Consider the following 17,152-nt stretch of genomic DNA (forward strand, 5'->3'; position numbering starts at 1 on the left):
TGGATGAGTCTTCATTGATTATGATAGGCACAATCTATGTGAAACTTTTTTGATAGCTTTCTCCACTACGAAGAGTCCCACATAGTGTGGTGCCAATTTGAGACTCTCAACTTTCAAAGGAGGATCTTTAGACACCAGCCAGACTTTCTCCCCAGCTTAAAAGACCTCACCTATCAGTGGAGCTGATCAGCCTGCTGGGCAAATTGTTTTTGAGCGCACAGCAGAGAAACCCTGGCTCGTCTCCACATGCACTCGTAGCGTTGGACCAACCAACTGTTCAGCAGCAGTAATCCCAAAGTCAACCTCTTGGTCAGGGAAGTGCAGTGGCTGGAATCCCTTCTGGCATTCAAAGGAGAATGAGTGGAGGTTGTTATGGGAAATCTCTGCCCAAACCATTTGGGAGCTCCAGGTCATGGGGTTGGAAGAGTCAAGGCAGCAAAGGGTTGTCTCCATCTCCTGATTCACTCTCAGTCTAGCTGCTAGATTGGGGGTGAAACCAGATGAGAGACTGGCTGTGGCTTGAAAAATAAAGCAGAAAGCCTTCCAAAAATATGACATGAACTGTGCTCCTCAATCAGACCCTAGATATTGAGGGAAGTCGTGCTGAACCATGAGGGTGGCAGTCTCATGAGCCAATGGCAGCTGTGGAGAGCAAAGAACTGGTCAACAACCACCAGAATGGTAATGTTTCCATCACCCAGTGATGAAATCACTCAGACCGGGGATGGTGAAGCACAGGCAGTGGGTAGAGCAGAGCCACTAGCCACTGGTGTTTTATCTTGTTCTAGGCACAAATACGATGAGCTGAGATGAAGTTGTGGACATCCTGGGACATAGCTGCTCACCAAACTCATCTCTTTATAAATTCCACAGTCCTTTGAATTCCCAGCCGACCAACTAGATGGGAACAATGACCTCACTCCAACACTCTGGGGTGCAAAATGGCAGGGAAAATGTCTGGGTGGGAGGCCCCTCAGCTGGGCCTGGATCCGACAGTTGAACAGCCCTCACCTCTGCCTCTATTCCCCAAATCACTGGAGCAACAATGCATAAGCAAGGAAGGATGGGCTCTAGACCGGCATTGTCCTCAAAGATGCCAAACTGGTGGGAGAGAGCATCGGCTTTGGTACTCTTGCTGCCAGAATGGTGAATGGTAGGTGAGGGTGAAATTAAACCGAGTGAAGAAAAGAGCTCAGCGGGCTTGACGGGATTTGAGACTCCCAAATGTAGGAGAGGGTTTTGTGATTTGTCCATACCAGAAAGGGATGCTCTGCCCGCTCCAGCCAGGGTCACCATGCTTCCAGGGCCTCCTCAACAGCCAAAAGTTCCCAGTTCCTGACATCATAGTTACACTTGGCTAGAGTCAAGTGATGGGAAGGAGAAGCAAAGGGGTGCGGCTGATTATACACAGAAGAGCACTGGGCAAGTACAGCTCCAATGTCGATATCTGATGCAGAGACCTTGACAATGAGTGGACGGTATGTTGGGTTAATGGTGAAGCGTCACTTTAACTCTGAGAATGCTTGGCCTGCTTCGTTTGCCCACAGGAATTCTGCAGAGGTCTTCTTAGTGACTGCTTTTATTGGGGCCGCGATGGATCTGAAGTTTCCAAAGAAGCGGTGATAAATGTTTGCAAATCCCATGAAACGCTTCACCAGTTTGACTGCAGCTGGTTTGGGCCACTCTTTGACTACCTGAAATTGACATGGGTCCATCTGAACACTGGAAGGAGTGAGGATATATCCTAATAACATCATCTACTCTTCATGAAATGCGTACTTCTCTAGCTTGGCATAGAGGTTATTCTCGAGGAGCCAACTGAGAACCCTCCAGACAGGCTGGACGTGTTCTTCGCGAAAGCAGGAATAAATAAGAATGTCATCCAAATACATGAAAACAAACTGATTCAACATGTCCTGGAACACATCATTTACCAGGGCCTGAAAAATAGCCAGGGCATTGGCCATACCAAATAGTGATCACAGTTGCCAGTGGGGGTATTGAATGTTAGTTTCCCCTTCTCAGATACAAACTGTGCACATCTACCTCGGAGAATATGGTTGCTCCTTGGAGATGCTGGAACACAGAGGCAAGCAGGGGAAGAGGGTAGCAGCTCTTCACTGTGATGTTGTTGAGGGGCTGATAATCAATGCAGGGATGGAGCTTGCTGTTCTTCTTGCTCACAAAAAAGAAGCCTGCTCCTGCCAGTGATAAACTTTAAGGCCAATGCTTCCTTGATGCACTCTTCAATGGCCATCATTTCTGGATGAGAGAAGGAAAAGAGCCGGCCCCCAGGAGAGCTAGTACTGTGTAAGAGGTCACTGTCGTAATTGTATGACTGGTGTGGAGGCAGGGAGGTACTTTCTACGCACTGAAGACCTCAAGAAGGTCATGATATTCAGCCAGAATGCCAACAGGTCCACAGAAGTGGATATGCTGACAAGGGCTTGAGCTGGACTCAGACAGGCAGAAGGCCTGCCAGCCCCCACAAGGAAGCTGGGAGCATTGCATGATTAGGGGAAGATGCTTGCAGGAAGAATCGATCCATTAGAATTTCCCTACCTACTGAAAGGGCATTTGGACACGATGCCCAGAAGTGTCCTGGGTTGTCACAGTAGAGACAGGAACCTGTTCTCCTGCACCGATCTCATTCCTCCTGAAATAAGTGCATCGTCACTGAACTGTCCTGGCTGGGCTTGGAAAGTTAACTCACACTGTGTAATAAAATTCCTGCAGCCCTTGGGGTCACCAGCGTATCTGCCTGGTGGAGGAATACTCAGTTTTTGTCTGGACGCTGTCAATGGAGTCAAGGTATTAGTTCCCGAGGCTGGTGAGACTGTTAAAGAGGAGGTTGTGTGAAATTCTGGAAATGAGACTGAACTGGTGGAATTCTGCTGAACTGCGGCAGCAAGAGTGGTAATGGCTGCGACTTGAATCTGACTGTTGGTAGTAAGCTGCTGAATGACAGGCTTGAGAGCAGTAATTGCTGCCACCTGTCTGTGGTGAGTTGCTGAACTCTCACTGCAAGGAATGATACCTGTTCTTCCTGCTTACACTGGGCATGCCACTCTGAAAATAGCTGTCGCACTGCATGAGTCACCTCTGCAAATGTAACCTCTACTGACTGTAACTTCTCTCATCTCTGACCAACCAACATCAGGGCCATGGTCAGCTGTCCTTTCTCTGCTGGGTCCATTTTCTTTGTTACTAAGTCTTGCTTACACGGTGCAGTTAAGACGCAAGTGCAGAGGGATGGACACTGAAGCAGATGAACAGTTCACTGACTCTTAATCAAAACTGCCTTTTTGAAGGAAGTTCTGCAACAATTATACCAGTTCCTAAGAAAAATAATGTGAGCTGCCTTAATGACTATTGCCCAGTAGCACTCACATCTACATCAATGAAATGCTTTGAGAGGTTGGTTATGACTAGACTGAACTCCTGCCTCAGCAAGGACCTGAACCCATTGAAATTTGCTTATTGCCACAATAGGTCAATGGCAGACACAATCTCACTGACTCTTCACCTTAGACCACCTGGACAATACAAACACCTATGTCAGGAAGTTGTTCATCGACTATGGCTCAGCATTTAACACCATCATTCCCACAATCTTGATTGAGAAGTTACAGAACTTGGACCTCTGTACCTACCTCTGCAATTGGATCCTCGACTTCCTAACTGGAAGACCACAGTCTGTGCGGATTGGTGATAATACCTCCTCCTCATTGACGATCAACACTGGTGCACCTCAGGGGTGTGTGCTTAGCTCACTGCTCTACTCTCTATACACACATGACTGTGTAGCTAGGCATAGTTCAAATACTATCTATAAATTTGCTGATGATACAACCATTGTTGGTAGAATCTCAGATGGTGATGAGAGGGTGTACCGAAGCAAGATATGCCAACTAGTGGAGTGGTGTTGCAGCAAAACTTGCACTCAACGTCAGTAAGATGAAAGAGGTGATTGTAGACTTCAGGAAGTGTAAGACGAAGGAACACATACTAATCCTCATAGAGGGATCTGAAGTGGAAAGAGTGAGCAGTTTCAAGTTTCTGGGTGTCAAGATCTCTGAGGACCTACTCTGGTCCCAACATATCGATGCAGCTATAAAAAAGGCAATACAGCGACTATACTTCATTAGGAGTTTGGTGTCAGTACTTTCAGAAGAACTCTGTTTTTTTGTGTGTTTTCCCCTAGCTGTCAGTCTGTGTTTTGTATTGCCATGTGCTCCTGTCCCCGCTCCTGCTCCACTCCGGCCCCTGTATTACTGAGTACTCCCTCTCTCACCTGTTTCTCATTATTACCTGTTTTGCTGCCACCTGTGTCTCATTGTGCTCCACCTATAATCTGCCTCTCTGTCTATTGCTCAGTGTATTTCAGTCCTGTGTTTTCAGCTGTTTGTTGCCAGATTGTGCCAGTGAATTTTCCTGAACCTTTCCAGTGTTTGCATCTGTACTCTGTCCATCTGAATATTGACTCTGCCTGTTTCCTGATTCTGGGTTTTGAATTTCTCTGGATGGTTTAATCTCTGCCTGAACTTTGACACTGACTTTGTTTGCATCTTGCGATTTGTTACTCAATTAATATCATGGTGTGCACAGTACTGGGTCTGTGATTGGATCCCTGCCCCAGAATCCTGACAATTTGGTATGCCAACAAAAACTTCTATAGATGTACCGTGGAGAGCATTCTGACAGACTCAGGGCCTGCCTTTTTCTCACTGTTTCCATTAGATAGGAGGTACAGAAGCCCGAAGTCACACACTCAGCGATTCAAGAACAGCCTTTTCTCTTCTGTCAGCTGATTCCTAAATGTTCATTGAACCCATGAGCACTACCTCACTTTTTAAACATATTATTTCTGTTTTTGCACAATTTTTAAATCTATTCAATATACACAGTGTAATTTATTTATTATTATGTTCTTCTATATTATGTATTGCATTGAACTGCTGCTGCTAAGTTAACAAATTTCATGACATATGCTGGTGATAATAAACCTGATTCTGAATTAAAGGAAAAACAATAAACACTAGGTCAACAGGGCCATTAACTAAAACACTCAATCTGAAAGCTAATGTTGGTACCATGGTTCATAAGCAGTAATTTAACAAAGAAGTACTGCTTCTTTCTGGTGTCAATCTAAATGGTAGTCTTCTTTCCCAGAACAAGGACAAAGTTAAGCAGGGAGTGGTGACATTGCTGTGTTTTCGGTCAAGACTCAACAAGACTGAAATGAGAGGAATGGAGTTAAATAGCACTACATTAAAACACTGATTGGCTGGAATGTGCATACCCAGAAGCGCAATTGTCAACCATGTTCTGCTGCCCGCAAGTATGGATACCCAAATCCCGCAGCAGTGTCCCTGATGGTGACACTCATGCCAGGATAAGAGGCAAAAAGACTCATTCTTCTAAGTAAATTTAGTAATGAAGATATGTTATGCTCCTCACTATTAAATTCATGTACTAGACTCAACCTGCAGAATTCTACCAAGAGGATTTATACATAATTCATTTTTTAAAAAAGATCAGTTTCTAAACATTGAATGTCATAGATAGGCATTGATGTGGGCGCTGTCAAGCTGATTGTAGAAGCTTTTTGTCTCACTCTCAGGAGCTGCACAGCCATATATTTCACTTCCGGATGAGCTTTCCTACCTCTCAGGTACATATCAATGCCCCAATGTTTTTCCAAAGAATAGGAGAATTCTTCTAAGTTCCCAGGAACAGTTTATTCATAAACCAACAAGACTTAAGTAGCATGACCATTGTTTTGAGGGACGTACTGTGTTTAAGCTGGCTACAGTACTTCTTCCAGAGCAAAACTTCAAAACCTTTCTTTGGTTTCAGCATAGAGCATAGAACCAGACAACAGTGTAGTACAGGAACAGGCCTTTTGGCTCACGATATCCGTGCTGATCAGGTTGCCAAACTAAACCTATCTGCCTGTACGTGATTCATATCTCTCCATTCCATGCATGTTCATTTGCCTGTCTGAATGCCTCTTCAATGCCACCATCAATTCTGCCTCTGGTAGAGCAATCCAGCACTTAGCCCTCCGTGTAAAAAAAACTTACCCGGCACATTTCCTTTAAACTTTCCCCTTCTCTTCTTAAAGCTGTCTCCTCTGGTATTTGACATTACTACTCTGGGAGAAAGACTCTATTTACCCTACTCTAGGAGAAAGACTCTATTTACCCCATGGCTACCTCTCCTAATTTTATGAGCCTTTCTGGGTTGTACCTCAGCCTCCAAAACAACAATCCAAGTTTGTTCAACCTATCCATATAGCTAATATTCACTCATCCAGGCAGCATCCTGGTGAACCTCTTTTGTATCCTCTCCAAAGCCTCTATACCTTTCCTGTAACAGGATGGCCAGAATTACACTCTGTACTCCAATTTTATACAGCAACAGCATGACTTCCTGGCTCTGAGATTGAAAGCCCCGTCCAATGAAGGGAAGATTGTCTTCTTTACCACCCTAATCACGTGTTGCCACTTTCAGGGAACGGGGACCAGGACCCCAGGATCCTCCTGTACATGAAATCTTCCTAAAGGTCCAGCATTTAGTGCATTCTCTCCTTCCCCCCCACCCCTTTACATTTGTCCTCCCAAAGGGCAACACCTTTTGAAAATATCTTGGGATGTTCTGAGAGTACCGTTCTTCATTCATCCAGCTAGGATATATTTCTCAGCAGCAGAAGGTAAAAAATTATTTATCATCATAAATGAGGATGCTAACACACTTTAATGAAGTTATGGATATTCAAAAAACAAATTCATCCCAGGAGAATTTACAATTCAATTCCCAATCTTTGCTGAAGTAGATGATCTGGTTGAGACATATAATTTATATTCTTAAATATCCCACAGAGAGCAAAATTTGTCCATGTATCCATTTATGTACATTTCAGTTTTTGACTTGCTTTCCCGACAAAGAACATTCTGGCAGGCATCCACATCAGCGAAGGAATTCCAGCCAAATCCACATGCTTGGCCAGTCACAAGTTCATCAACAATATCAAAGCCTTTTAGATTCCCACTTATATATAAAATCTTCTGGTATATTTTCTCCTATTTGGATACGGGAAAAGAAAGAATCTCCCATATTAAAACATTTGATTGATTTATGGGATAAGATAAATGTTGATGATGAGATAAAGAAATCTTTATTAGCAAAGAGACCTTTAATTCAAAATAAACATTCCTTTTACAATGGATAACCAACTTTTATATAATTGGTTTCAAAAAGGGATTAGATATATAGGAGATTGTTTTGAAGGAGGTATATTAATGTAATTTGATCAATTAAAGAATAAATACAAAATATCAAACAACACTCTTTTTTGGTATTTCCAATTAAGGGCTTATTTAAGAGATAAATTGGGTCAAATAATGTTATTGCCGAAACCTAATGAAATAGAAACTTTAATTCAAAAAGGAAAAAGTTAAAAATTTATTTCTTGTATGTATAGTTTAATTCAAAAACAGGCAATTAAACAAGGAATTCATAAGTCAAGACAAAAATGGGAAACTGATTTGAATATTAAAATTGAAGAAACAAGTTGGTCAAGACTATGTCTTGACAGTATGACAAATACAACAAATGTCCGGTATAGATTAGTGCAATATAATTTTTTACATCAATTATATATTACACCACAAAAAATAAATAAATTAAACCCAAATTTATCTGATCAATGTTTCCGATGTAATCAAGAAATTGGTACTTTTTTACACTCTACTTGGTCTTGTTTTAAAATTCAACCTTTTTGGACAAATTTAAGAAGTTTATTGGAACAAATTATTGGAACACAACTTCCACATAATCCAACATTATTTTTACTAGGCGATATTGAAGGGATAAAACCAAAATCCAAACTGAATAAATATTAGAAAGAATTCATAAAAATTGCATTGGCAGTAGCCAAAAAGGCTATTGCAGTTACTTGGAAATCGGATTCATACTTAAGTATAGATTGTTGGAAGAATGAAATTTTTAGCTGCATTCCACTTGAAAAAATTACTCATAATTTAAGAGATAAATATGAAATATTTCTGAAAATTTGGTGCCCTTATTTACAAAAGATAGGATTAAATATATAGGTGCTCCGAAGATAAAATTATTGGTTATCTGGGGAAAGAAAGAAATATATATACTAAAGCTATTATGAACTCCATGGAGCATGTGGGGATCTTCTGATATCCAGGCATTCTTTCTTTCTTTCTTTTTTCTTCTCTCTTTTTTTCTCTTTCTACAGGGATATGTTAGGGGGAGGGGTTAAGGGGAGGGGGGAAGGGTTGATAATTTTTTTTTCCTTCTGTAACCTATTTGAAAATTCAATTAAAAAATTTTTTTAAAAAACAATATCAAAGCCTTTTGAGCTAATCTGGGTAAATCAGGAGGCCAAAATAGGCTAGAGCAAAGGCAGACTAGCTGAAGTCATCGAAAGATGGTGGACTGTATGCCTCAATTGCTCGAATATTACGACAGGCCAACCATTCACTCTAATCTATTTCCTCAAGTAATTCCTCTCCTTATTGTGTGGAACGATTAAATTTCCTTTACTGTCTGTAGGCATCCAAAATAATGTAGAAGTAAGGAATTAGTGAAGATCAGTCCGACAGTGGTCAATGGCTCTGAATAACAGCAGCACTGAGAAGAGTGAACTTGCCCTTCACCATCCAAAAACAACTTCTTTGCCGAAAATCATCTTTCTGGACTTTCTGGATGCAAATCCCATGAGGTTGTGCGTCAAAACAAGCCCAGACACGTTGCTGCAACTTTGATCACTGCTTAAATCTTGCTGTTCGAAATGTTCATATCCCAAATGTATCTCATTCCATGTGCCTTTATGCTCTGGAGTGCGCTTTAGAGTTGGAATTTATATGAAGTTGGAATATTTTTACAAAGTTAAACAGAATACATACATCAATAAGTTATGTAGTGCAAGATTGAAGGCCACAATGTAAACTAGAGTCAAAAACAATTTTAAAAAATGATTGAGATTCTCAAAGTACATAATTATACCTCAGCTGTTGGCAACACTGGTATTTTTCTGTACTGTGCCATTATCAAGACTGATTGACAGAGATTTTGCCAGATATAATTCTGCCAGGATGTTTTAGATATGGTTTTTTCCTTCCATCAGCGGAATAAAGATACATTAAAAGTGCAAGTTAGTTTTGGAAGGAGCAAGCTGGCCTCCTTTTGTATTCCTCTCCAGTATAGATTTGCTATAATATGCAAATATTATTATTGAAACAGTTGAGCTGTAATTACTTACACGGGACAAAAAGGGTTAAGGTTTTTGTAGTTACAAACGTAACAAAGGGCAACCTGCCTCATAAGGCAATGATATAGAGTTTACACCTTGACATAGGAGCACGACATCAACAGTGCCTTGCTCACCTTTCAGAGTGGCCTTCTTCAGAACCTTCATAGCATAGAGTTGCCCAGCATCAGAACCTTTGATTTTCTTAACAAGAAATACCTTGGAGGAAGAAATACAATGAAAGGTTAATGTAGATACTTTTCACAAACTGTTATTTTTCAACTTATATGAAAATTATATTGAACTTCTACAAATTTGCCCTCAATCCTAATTGTCAATTAAACTACATTTGCTGTATGTCTGGAGATACCTACTAGTCTCAGTCAAGAATAGTTCATATTGTTTGGAAGAAATACATATTTGTACAGCATATTTTGTTAATATGAACCTGTAAGCTATGACATAGTATTGGAGAAAAACGTCTTATGCAGTTCCTGATGCTTCAATTTTCTCCCTTCTTTGCTTGGCATTGGTTTTCTAATTCAATTTTGTGAAGAAGATTGAGACATATTTTAGTTAAAGGGATTTGTTAAAGGAGAGTTGTAATCATTTATCTAAATATGTAAACATTTGGAAAAGCATTTTAGTCCCCTCAGTAACATCAGCATTACGTTGATAAGGAGAGGTATACATCCAGTGGCCACTTTATTAGGTACCTCCTATACCTAATCAGCAGCAGGAGCAGGCCACTGCAACGAGGTTCCTCACAGGTCAGCAACCCTTGTTCAAAAGTACAGAAAGGACAAGTGGGGCAGCCATTGTTGGGAATAGGCCAGTGGTAAGAGTAAGAGCGTCAAGCTTTGGCTCAAAGGAGGCATTGGTTCTGGGTAAGTTTCTGTTACGGTTCCTATTTTTCTCTCTTTCTGCACCTAGCATAGTAAATGGCCATTGTGTGTTCTGCATGAGCCCTGGGAGACCCAGAGTCTCCCAGGGAACTACATCTGTGTGAAGTGCATCCGGCTGCAGCTCCTTGAAGACCGTGTTAGGGATCTGGAGCAGCAGCTGGATGACCTTCAGCTTGTACGGGAGAGTGAGGAGATAATTGACCAGAGTTACAGGGAAGTAGTCACCTTGAAGTTGCAGCAGGCGAGTAGCTGGGTGACTGTCAGGAGAAATGGGAACGTGAATAGGCAGTTAGCACAGAGCACCCCTGTGGCCATTCCCCTCAATAATCAGTTTTGAATACCGTTATGGGGGATGACCTTCCTGGGGAATGCCACGGAGACCAGGTTACTGGCACTGAGCACAGGTCCATGGTGTAGAAAGGAAAGAGGGAGAAGAGGGGAGCGGTAGTGATAGGTGACTTAATAGTCAGAGGAACAGACAGGAGATTCTGTGGACATGAATGGGACACCCAGATGGTATGTTGTCTCCCAGGTGCCAGGGTCAGGGACGTCTTGGATTGTGTCCTCAATATTTCGGAGAGGGAGGGAGAACAGCCAGATGTCTTGGTATATATTGGTACCAATATCATAGAAAGGAAGAGCAAAGAAGTCCTGAAAAGAGAATTTAGAGAGCTACGTAGAAAGCTGAGAAGCAGGAGCTTCCGGATAGTAATTTCTGGATTGCTACCAGTGCCACGTGCCAGTGAGGGGTGAAAAAGGATGATTTGGCAAATTAATGCATGGCTGAGCAGCTGGTGCAGGGGGCAGGGCTTCATGTTCTTGGTCAATTGGGATCTCTTCTGGGGTGGGTGGGGTATGACCTGTTCAAAAGTGACGGGTTGCACTTGAACCCAAAGGCAATCAATATAGAACATAGAACATAGAATAGTACAGCACATTACAGGCCCTTCGACCCACAATGTTGTGCCGACCCTCAAACCCTGCCTCCCATATAACCCCCCACCTTAAATTTCAATATTCTCATGGGCAGGTTTGTTAGAGCTGTTGGAGAGGGTTTAAAGTGATTTGGCAGGGGGGTGTGAACCAGAGTGAAGGGGCTCAGGACAGGACAGATGGTAAAAAAGCAAAGATAGCATGCAGTCAGACTGCTAGGAAGGGTAGGTAGATGATAGGCCATGATAGTTGTAGCCAGCAGGATGAGTGTTAGTGTATTAGAGATGCAGGATCAGAAAGGGTAGCAAATACAATATTCAAAGTGTTATGTAAGAAATAAGATGAATGATCTTGTTGCACTATTACAGGTTGTCAGGTATGATGTTGTGGCCATCACTGAAGCATGGCTGAAGGATGGTTATAGTTGGGAGCTGAATGTTCAAGGTTACATGTTGTATCAGAAGGATAGGAAGGTAGGCAGAGGGGCTGGTGTGGCTCTGCTGGTAAAGAATTGCATCAAATCAGTAGAAAAATGTGACAGAGGATCAGAAGATGTTGAATCCTTGTGGGTTGAGTTAAGAAACTACAAGGGTAAAAAAACCCTGATAGCAGTTACATATAGAGCTCCCAACAGTAGCTGAGATGTGGACCACAGATTACAACAGGAAATAGAAAAGGCGTGTCAAAAGGGTAATGCTATGATAGTCATGGGAGATTTCAACATGCAGGTCAATTGGGAAAATCAGGCTGGTAATGGATCTCGAGTTTGTTGAATGCCTATGAGATGGCTTTTTACAGCAGTTTGTCATTGAGCCAACTAGGGGATCAGCTATACCAGATTGGGTGTTATGTAATGAAGCAGAGGTGATTAGGAAGCATAAGGTAAAAGAACTCTTAGGAAGCAGTGATTGAGTTCAACTTGAAATCTGATAGGGAAAAAGTAAAGTCTGACGTAGCAGTGTTTCAGCAGAGTAAAGGAAGTTACAGAGGTATGAGAGAGGAGCTGGTCAAAGTAAATTGGAAAGAGATTCTGGCAGGACAGAGCAGCAGAGGCATGCATTTCTGTGAAAAATGAGAAAGGTGCAGGATAGATGTATTCCAAAACTGCAGAAATAGTCAAATGGCAAAATAGTACAACCATGGCTGACAAGGGAAGTGAAAGCTAATGTAAAAGCAAAAGAGAGGGCATACAGCAAAGCAAAAATTAGTGGGAAGACAGAAGTTTGGGAAACTTTTAAGACACTACAGAGAGCAACTAAAAGTATCATTAGGAGAGAAAAGATGAAACATGAAAGCAAGCTAGCAAACAATATCGAAGTGGATTGTAAAAGCTTTTCAAGTATGTAAAAGATAAAAGAGAGATGAAAGTGGATATAGGAATGCTAGAAATGATGCTGGAGAAATAATAAGGGAGGCAAGGAAATGGCAGATGAAGTAAATAAGTCTTTTGCATCAGTTTTCACTGTGGAAGGCACTAGCAGTGTGCCAGATGTTGAAGGGTGTGAGGGAAGGGAAGTCAATATGGTGACTATTACAAGGGAGAAGGTGCTCAAAAAGCTGAAATACTTGAGGGTGCATTAGTCACCCTGGCCAGAAGAACTGCACCCTAGAGTTCTGAAAGAGTTAGCAGTAGAGATTGCGGAGGCACTAGTAATGATCTTTCAAAAATCATTGGACTCTGGCATGTGGAAAATCGCAAATGTCACTCCACTCTTTAAGAAAGGATGAAGGTACCAGAAATAAAATTATAGGCCAGTTAGCCTGACCTCAGTGATTGGGAAGATGTTGGAGTCTTTTTATAAGAATGAGGTTATGGAGTACTTGGTGACACAGGACAAGATAGGAACAAAGTTAGCATGGTTTCCTTAAGGGATAGTCTTGTCTGATGAACCTGTTGGAATTCTTTGAGGAGATTACATGTAGGATGGATAAAGGGGATGCAGTGGATGTTGTTTATTTAGACTTTCAGAAGGCCTTTGACAATGTGCCACACATGAGGCTGCTTACCAAGTTAAGAGCCCATGGTATTACAGGAAAGTTACTAACATGGTTAGAATATTGGCTGATTGGTAGGAGGCAGCGAGTGGGAATCAAAGGATCCTTTCCTGGTTGGCTGCCAGTGACTAGTGGTGTCCGTAGGGGTTGATGTTGGGACCGCTTCTTTTTATGCTGTATATCAATGATTTAGATGATGGAATACATAGCTTTGTGGCCAAGTTTGCTGATGACACAAAGATTGGTGGACAGGCAGGTAGTGTTGAGGAAACAAGCAGGCTGCAGAAGAACTTAGACAGATTAGGGGAATGGGCAAGAGAGTGGCAAATGAAATACAATGTTAGAAAACGATGGTCATGCACTTTGGCAGGAGAAATAAATGTGCACAGAATTTTTCTAAACAAGGAGAAAATCCAAAAATCTGAAATGCAAAAGGACTTGAGAGCCCTAGTGCATAACACCTTAAAGGTTAACTTGCTGGTAGAGTTGGTGATGAGGAAGGCAAATGCAATGTTAACATTCATTTCAAGAGGTCATAAATACAAGAGTAGGAATGAGATGCTGAGGCTTTATAAGTCACTGGTGAGGTCTCACCATGAGTATTGTGAACAGTTTTTGGCCCTTCATTTTAGAAAAGATGTGCTGGCATTGGAGATGGTCCAGGGAGGTTCACAAGGATGATTCTGGGACTGAAAGGGCTATTATACAAGGAACGTTTGATAGCTCTGGGTCTGTACTCACTGGAATTTAGAAGGATGGGGGGGATCTCATTGAAACCTTTTGAATGTTGAAAGGCCTAGACAGAGCAGATGTGGAAAGGATGTTTCCCATGGTGGTGGAGTCTAGGACAAGAGGGCTCAGCCCCAGGATAGAGGGGCATCCATTTAAAACAGAGATGGGGAGAAATTTATTTAGCCAGAGGGTGGTGAATTTGTGGAATTTATTACTACAGCAGCTGTGGAAGCCAGGATGTTGGGTGTATTTAAGACAGAGCTTGATAAGTTCTTGATTGGACACGGCATTAAAGGTTAGGGGGAGAAGAACAGGGAGTGTGGCTGAGGAGGAGAAAAGAGGATCAGCCATGATTGAATGCAGAGCAGACTCGATGGGCAAAATGGCCTAATTGTGCTCCAATGCCACTACGGTGTAATGGTCTAACAAAGTGGCCACTAAGTGTGTGTCTATGGTCTTCTGCTGCTGCAGCCCGTCACCTCAAACTTCAATGTGTTGTGCGTTCAGAGGTGCAACCCTGCACACCACTGTAGTTACTTATGATTATTTGAGTTACTGTTGCCTTCCTGTCAGCTTGAACCAGTCTGGCCGTTCTCCTCTGTCCTCTCTCATTAACAAGGCATTTTCACCCACAGAGCTGCTGCTCATTGAATGTTTTTTTTTAAACTCCACCAATTTCTGTAAACTCTGGAGACTGCTGTATGTAAAAATTCCAGAGAACCACCTATCTGGGCCAACATTTATTTCATGGTCAAAGTCACTTCGATCGCATTTCTTCCTTCATTCTGATGTTTGGTCTCAGCAACAACTGAACCTCTTGACTGTGTCTGTATGCTTTTATGCATTAAGTTGCTGCCACATGATTGGCTGATCAGATATTTACATTACCAAGCAGGTTACGGGTGTACCTAATAAAGTGGCCCCTGAGTATAAATATCAATGGTTAAATAACAAAACAAAAACATCTAGTGGCCAAACAGAACAGTATGCATTATTGGAGAGAACACCATAAGGTTCTCAGGGATATGCATTCAACAATTGATACTATACTTCATACATTTTATTTCTTCACTTGGCAAACTTGAGGATCTTCGTGGAATATCAAAGACTTAGATTAATTCTACTAGTTCTCTAGTTTAAGCCTCATGAATATTGGAAGTTACTTGTAAGCATAACTGCCTCTCTTCCTACCCCAAATAAAGTTTGATATTCTCTCCAAATTCTTCTTGATATCCTTGATGCTCAAAGGATAATGACTCTTCTGAGGAGAGAACAATTTTCCTGAGGGAAGCAGAGTGCCTAATTATAAATCAAGAAAGGGAAAGGATTGCTGGTATAGAATATGCTTTGAGTTTTGGTAGAGATAGTTTGAAAAGGCTTATTTAAAATTGACAGAATTTGCCTGAGGTCTGCTCATTTTAAAACATAGCAAGTGACTTCATTTCAAAGGAACTAATATCTAGATGACAGAGCAGAAACTGATGGGGCAAATGTGGATCACTGATGCTGCTGTGTATTTGCATGAAAGGGAAATGAATCAAGAGTATGAGATAGGTCTATTACTAAATAAGTAAGTGCACATGTGTGGGAGATGGTGGAGATGAAAATGAGTGCTATAGGACCACCTTATATTGTCATGGTAATATTCTGTGAGTCAAACTAGACAGCGATGAATATGACTCATTCTTGTGACTCTTAATATTTGTTACAATATTACATGACTGAGAATAATCACATCTCTTCTTGACGCTATAATAGTACAACCATGTACTATTTTGAGATTTACAAACACTCTAAGGTTTGATCATGTAGTTAAAAAAAGCACAAATGACTTGCCAACAAAAGCTGCAATTAGGAAGAACACATTGACTGGCCAGAGTGGAGCTATCTGGTAAAACCCGTCAATCAATCTCGATGGCTGCACAGCATTGAAATTCAGTTGCAGGTTTTACATATAACTATTCTTCACTCCATTTTACTGGCAAAATCCCTCCTGAAAGAAGTTGCTTAATGTTTTGGTTGATCTGGACTTTAAACAAATTCTATTTTCTGAGTAAATTGACTTAGTTGCATACTTGGACACTAAAGAAAGCAACAGGAGTAAGCCATCTGGCCCTTCATGCTTCCAATTCATTCATGAAGATCATAGCTGATATACCTCAGAGTGATTTTCTGCCTTCAAATTCTTTTATTCACTTAATGTCCAAAAATCTTACAATCTGTGATTTGCATGAACAAAATGATTAAGCTTCTATTATTCACTGGAGCAGTAAATTCCAATAGTTAACTGTTCTCTGAGTGAAGATATCTTTTCCTTACCTCACTCCTGAACAATTTTCTGAATAGTATTCCGAAACTATTACACTTCTAGTATCAAACTTTATCGAATGATGTTTACAATTCCCCAAATGCCCTTTGACATCAAGATTATCTATTATTCTTCTTGTATTACACAAAATTAGATCTACAATAGCCTTCTACAGAATTGGTGCATCAGCATATTGTTCTAGGAAATCATCTCAAGTAAATTCCATGAATTAAATTTCCACTTTTTGCAGGAAATCGGATTTGTCCCGTCTCCGTATACAGTGCCTTGAAAAAGTATTCAATCTCCACCCCTTTGTTTACATAAATGAGTATTGCAATCAGGCACTTTGATAAATTTAACTGAGAATTTTTATTTGTGAATCACATGCTCCTCTTTTCACAGTAGAGCCCAAACAACGGGGAAATTGTACAGCATGAAAAACTAAAAGTTCAAAAACTGAAATGTCAGCAATTCAAAAGTGTTCATCCCACTTTGCTCAGTACTCAGTTGAACCACCTCTCGCTTCTATTACAGCCCGTCGTCTTTCTGGATAAGCCTCTGTTAGCTTCAATCGACTTTTCCAATTCTATTAGCTTTTCCCATTCTTCATTGCGAAATTGCTCAAGCTGTGCCGGGTTATTTGGGGCGCGGCAGTAGTCAGGTCTTACCAAAGATGTTTGATCAGGTTAAAGTCAGGACTCTGACTGGGCCATTCAAGGACATCAATTTTCTTCATTTGAAGAAACTTCCATGGTTGCTTTGATATTGTGTTTTGGGTCATTTTCCAGCTGAAAGATGAGCTTCCTCCCTAGTTTAAGCTTTCTGGCTGAGTCTAACAGGTTTTATTCCATGATTTCTGTATTTAGCATTATTCATTTTCCCATCAAACCTGACCAGATTTCCTGTCCCTGCTGCTGAAAAGCATCCCCATAATGTGATACTACCTCCATCCCAAGCTAGTTTAAACACTTCCTTGAACAATTCCCCTAAAGG

General features: G+C 41.3%; 1 protein-coding gene across 2 annotated transcripts in view; it reads right to left on the reverse strand.

Annotated features, from left to right (window-relative positions):
* rps6ka2 (ribosomal protein S6 kinase, polypeptide 2) overlaps positions 1-17,152 on the reverse strand; it is a 162,095-nt gene that overhangs the window by 95,122 nt on the left and 49,821 nt on the right. For both annotated transcript variants that reach the window (XM_073051102.1, XM_073051101.1), the window contains exon 3: positions 9,424-9,505. In XM_073051102.1, the coding sequence (XP_072907203.1) occupies positions 9,424-9,505 (82 nt within the window). The remainder of the gene's footprint in view (positions 1-9,423; positions 9,506-17,152) is intronic.

This window comes from Hemitrygon akajei, chromosome 7 (assembly GCF_048418815.1).
Source record: "Hemitrygon akajei chromosome 7, sHemAka1.3, whole genome shotgun sequence".
Lineage (NCBI taxonomy): Eukaryota > Metazoa > Chordata > Chondrichthyes > Myliobatiformes > Dasyatidae > Hemitrygon > Hemitrygon akajei.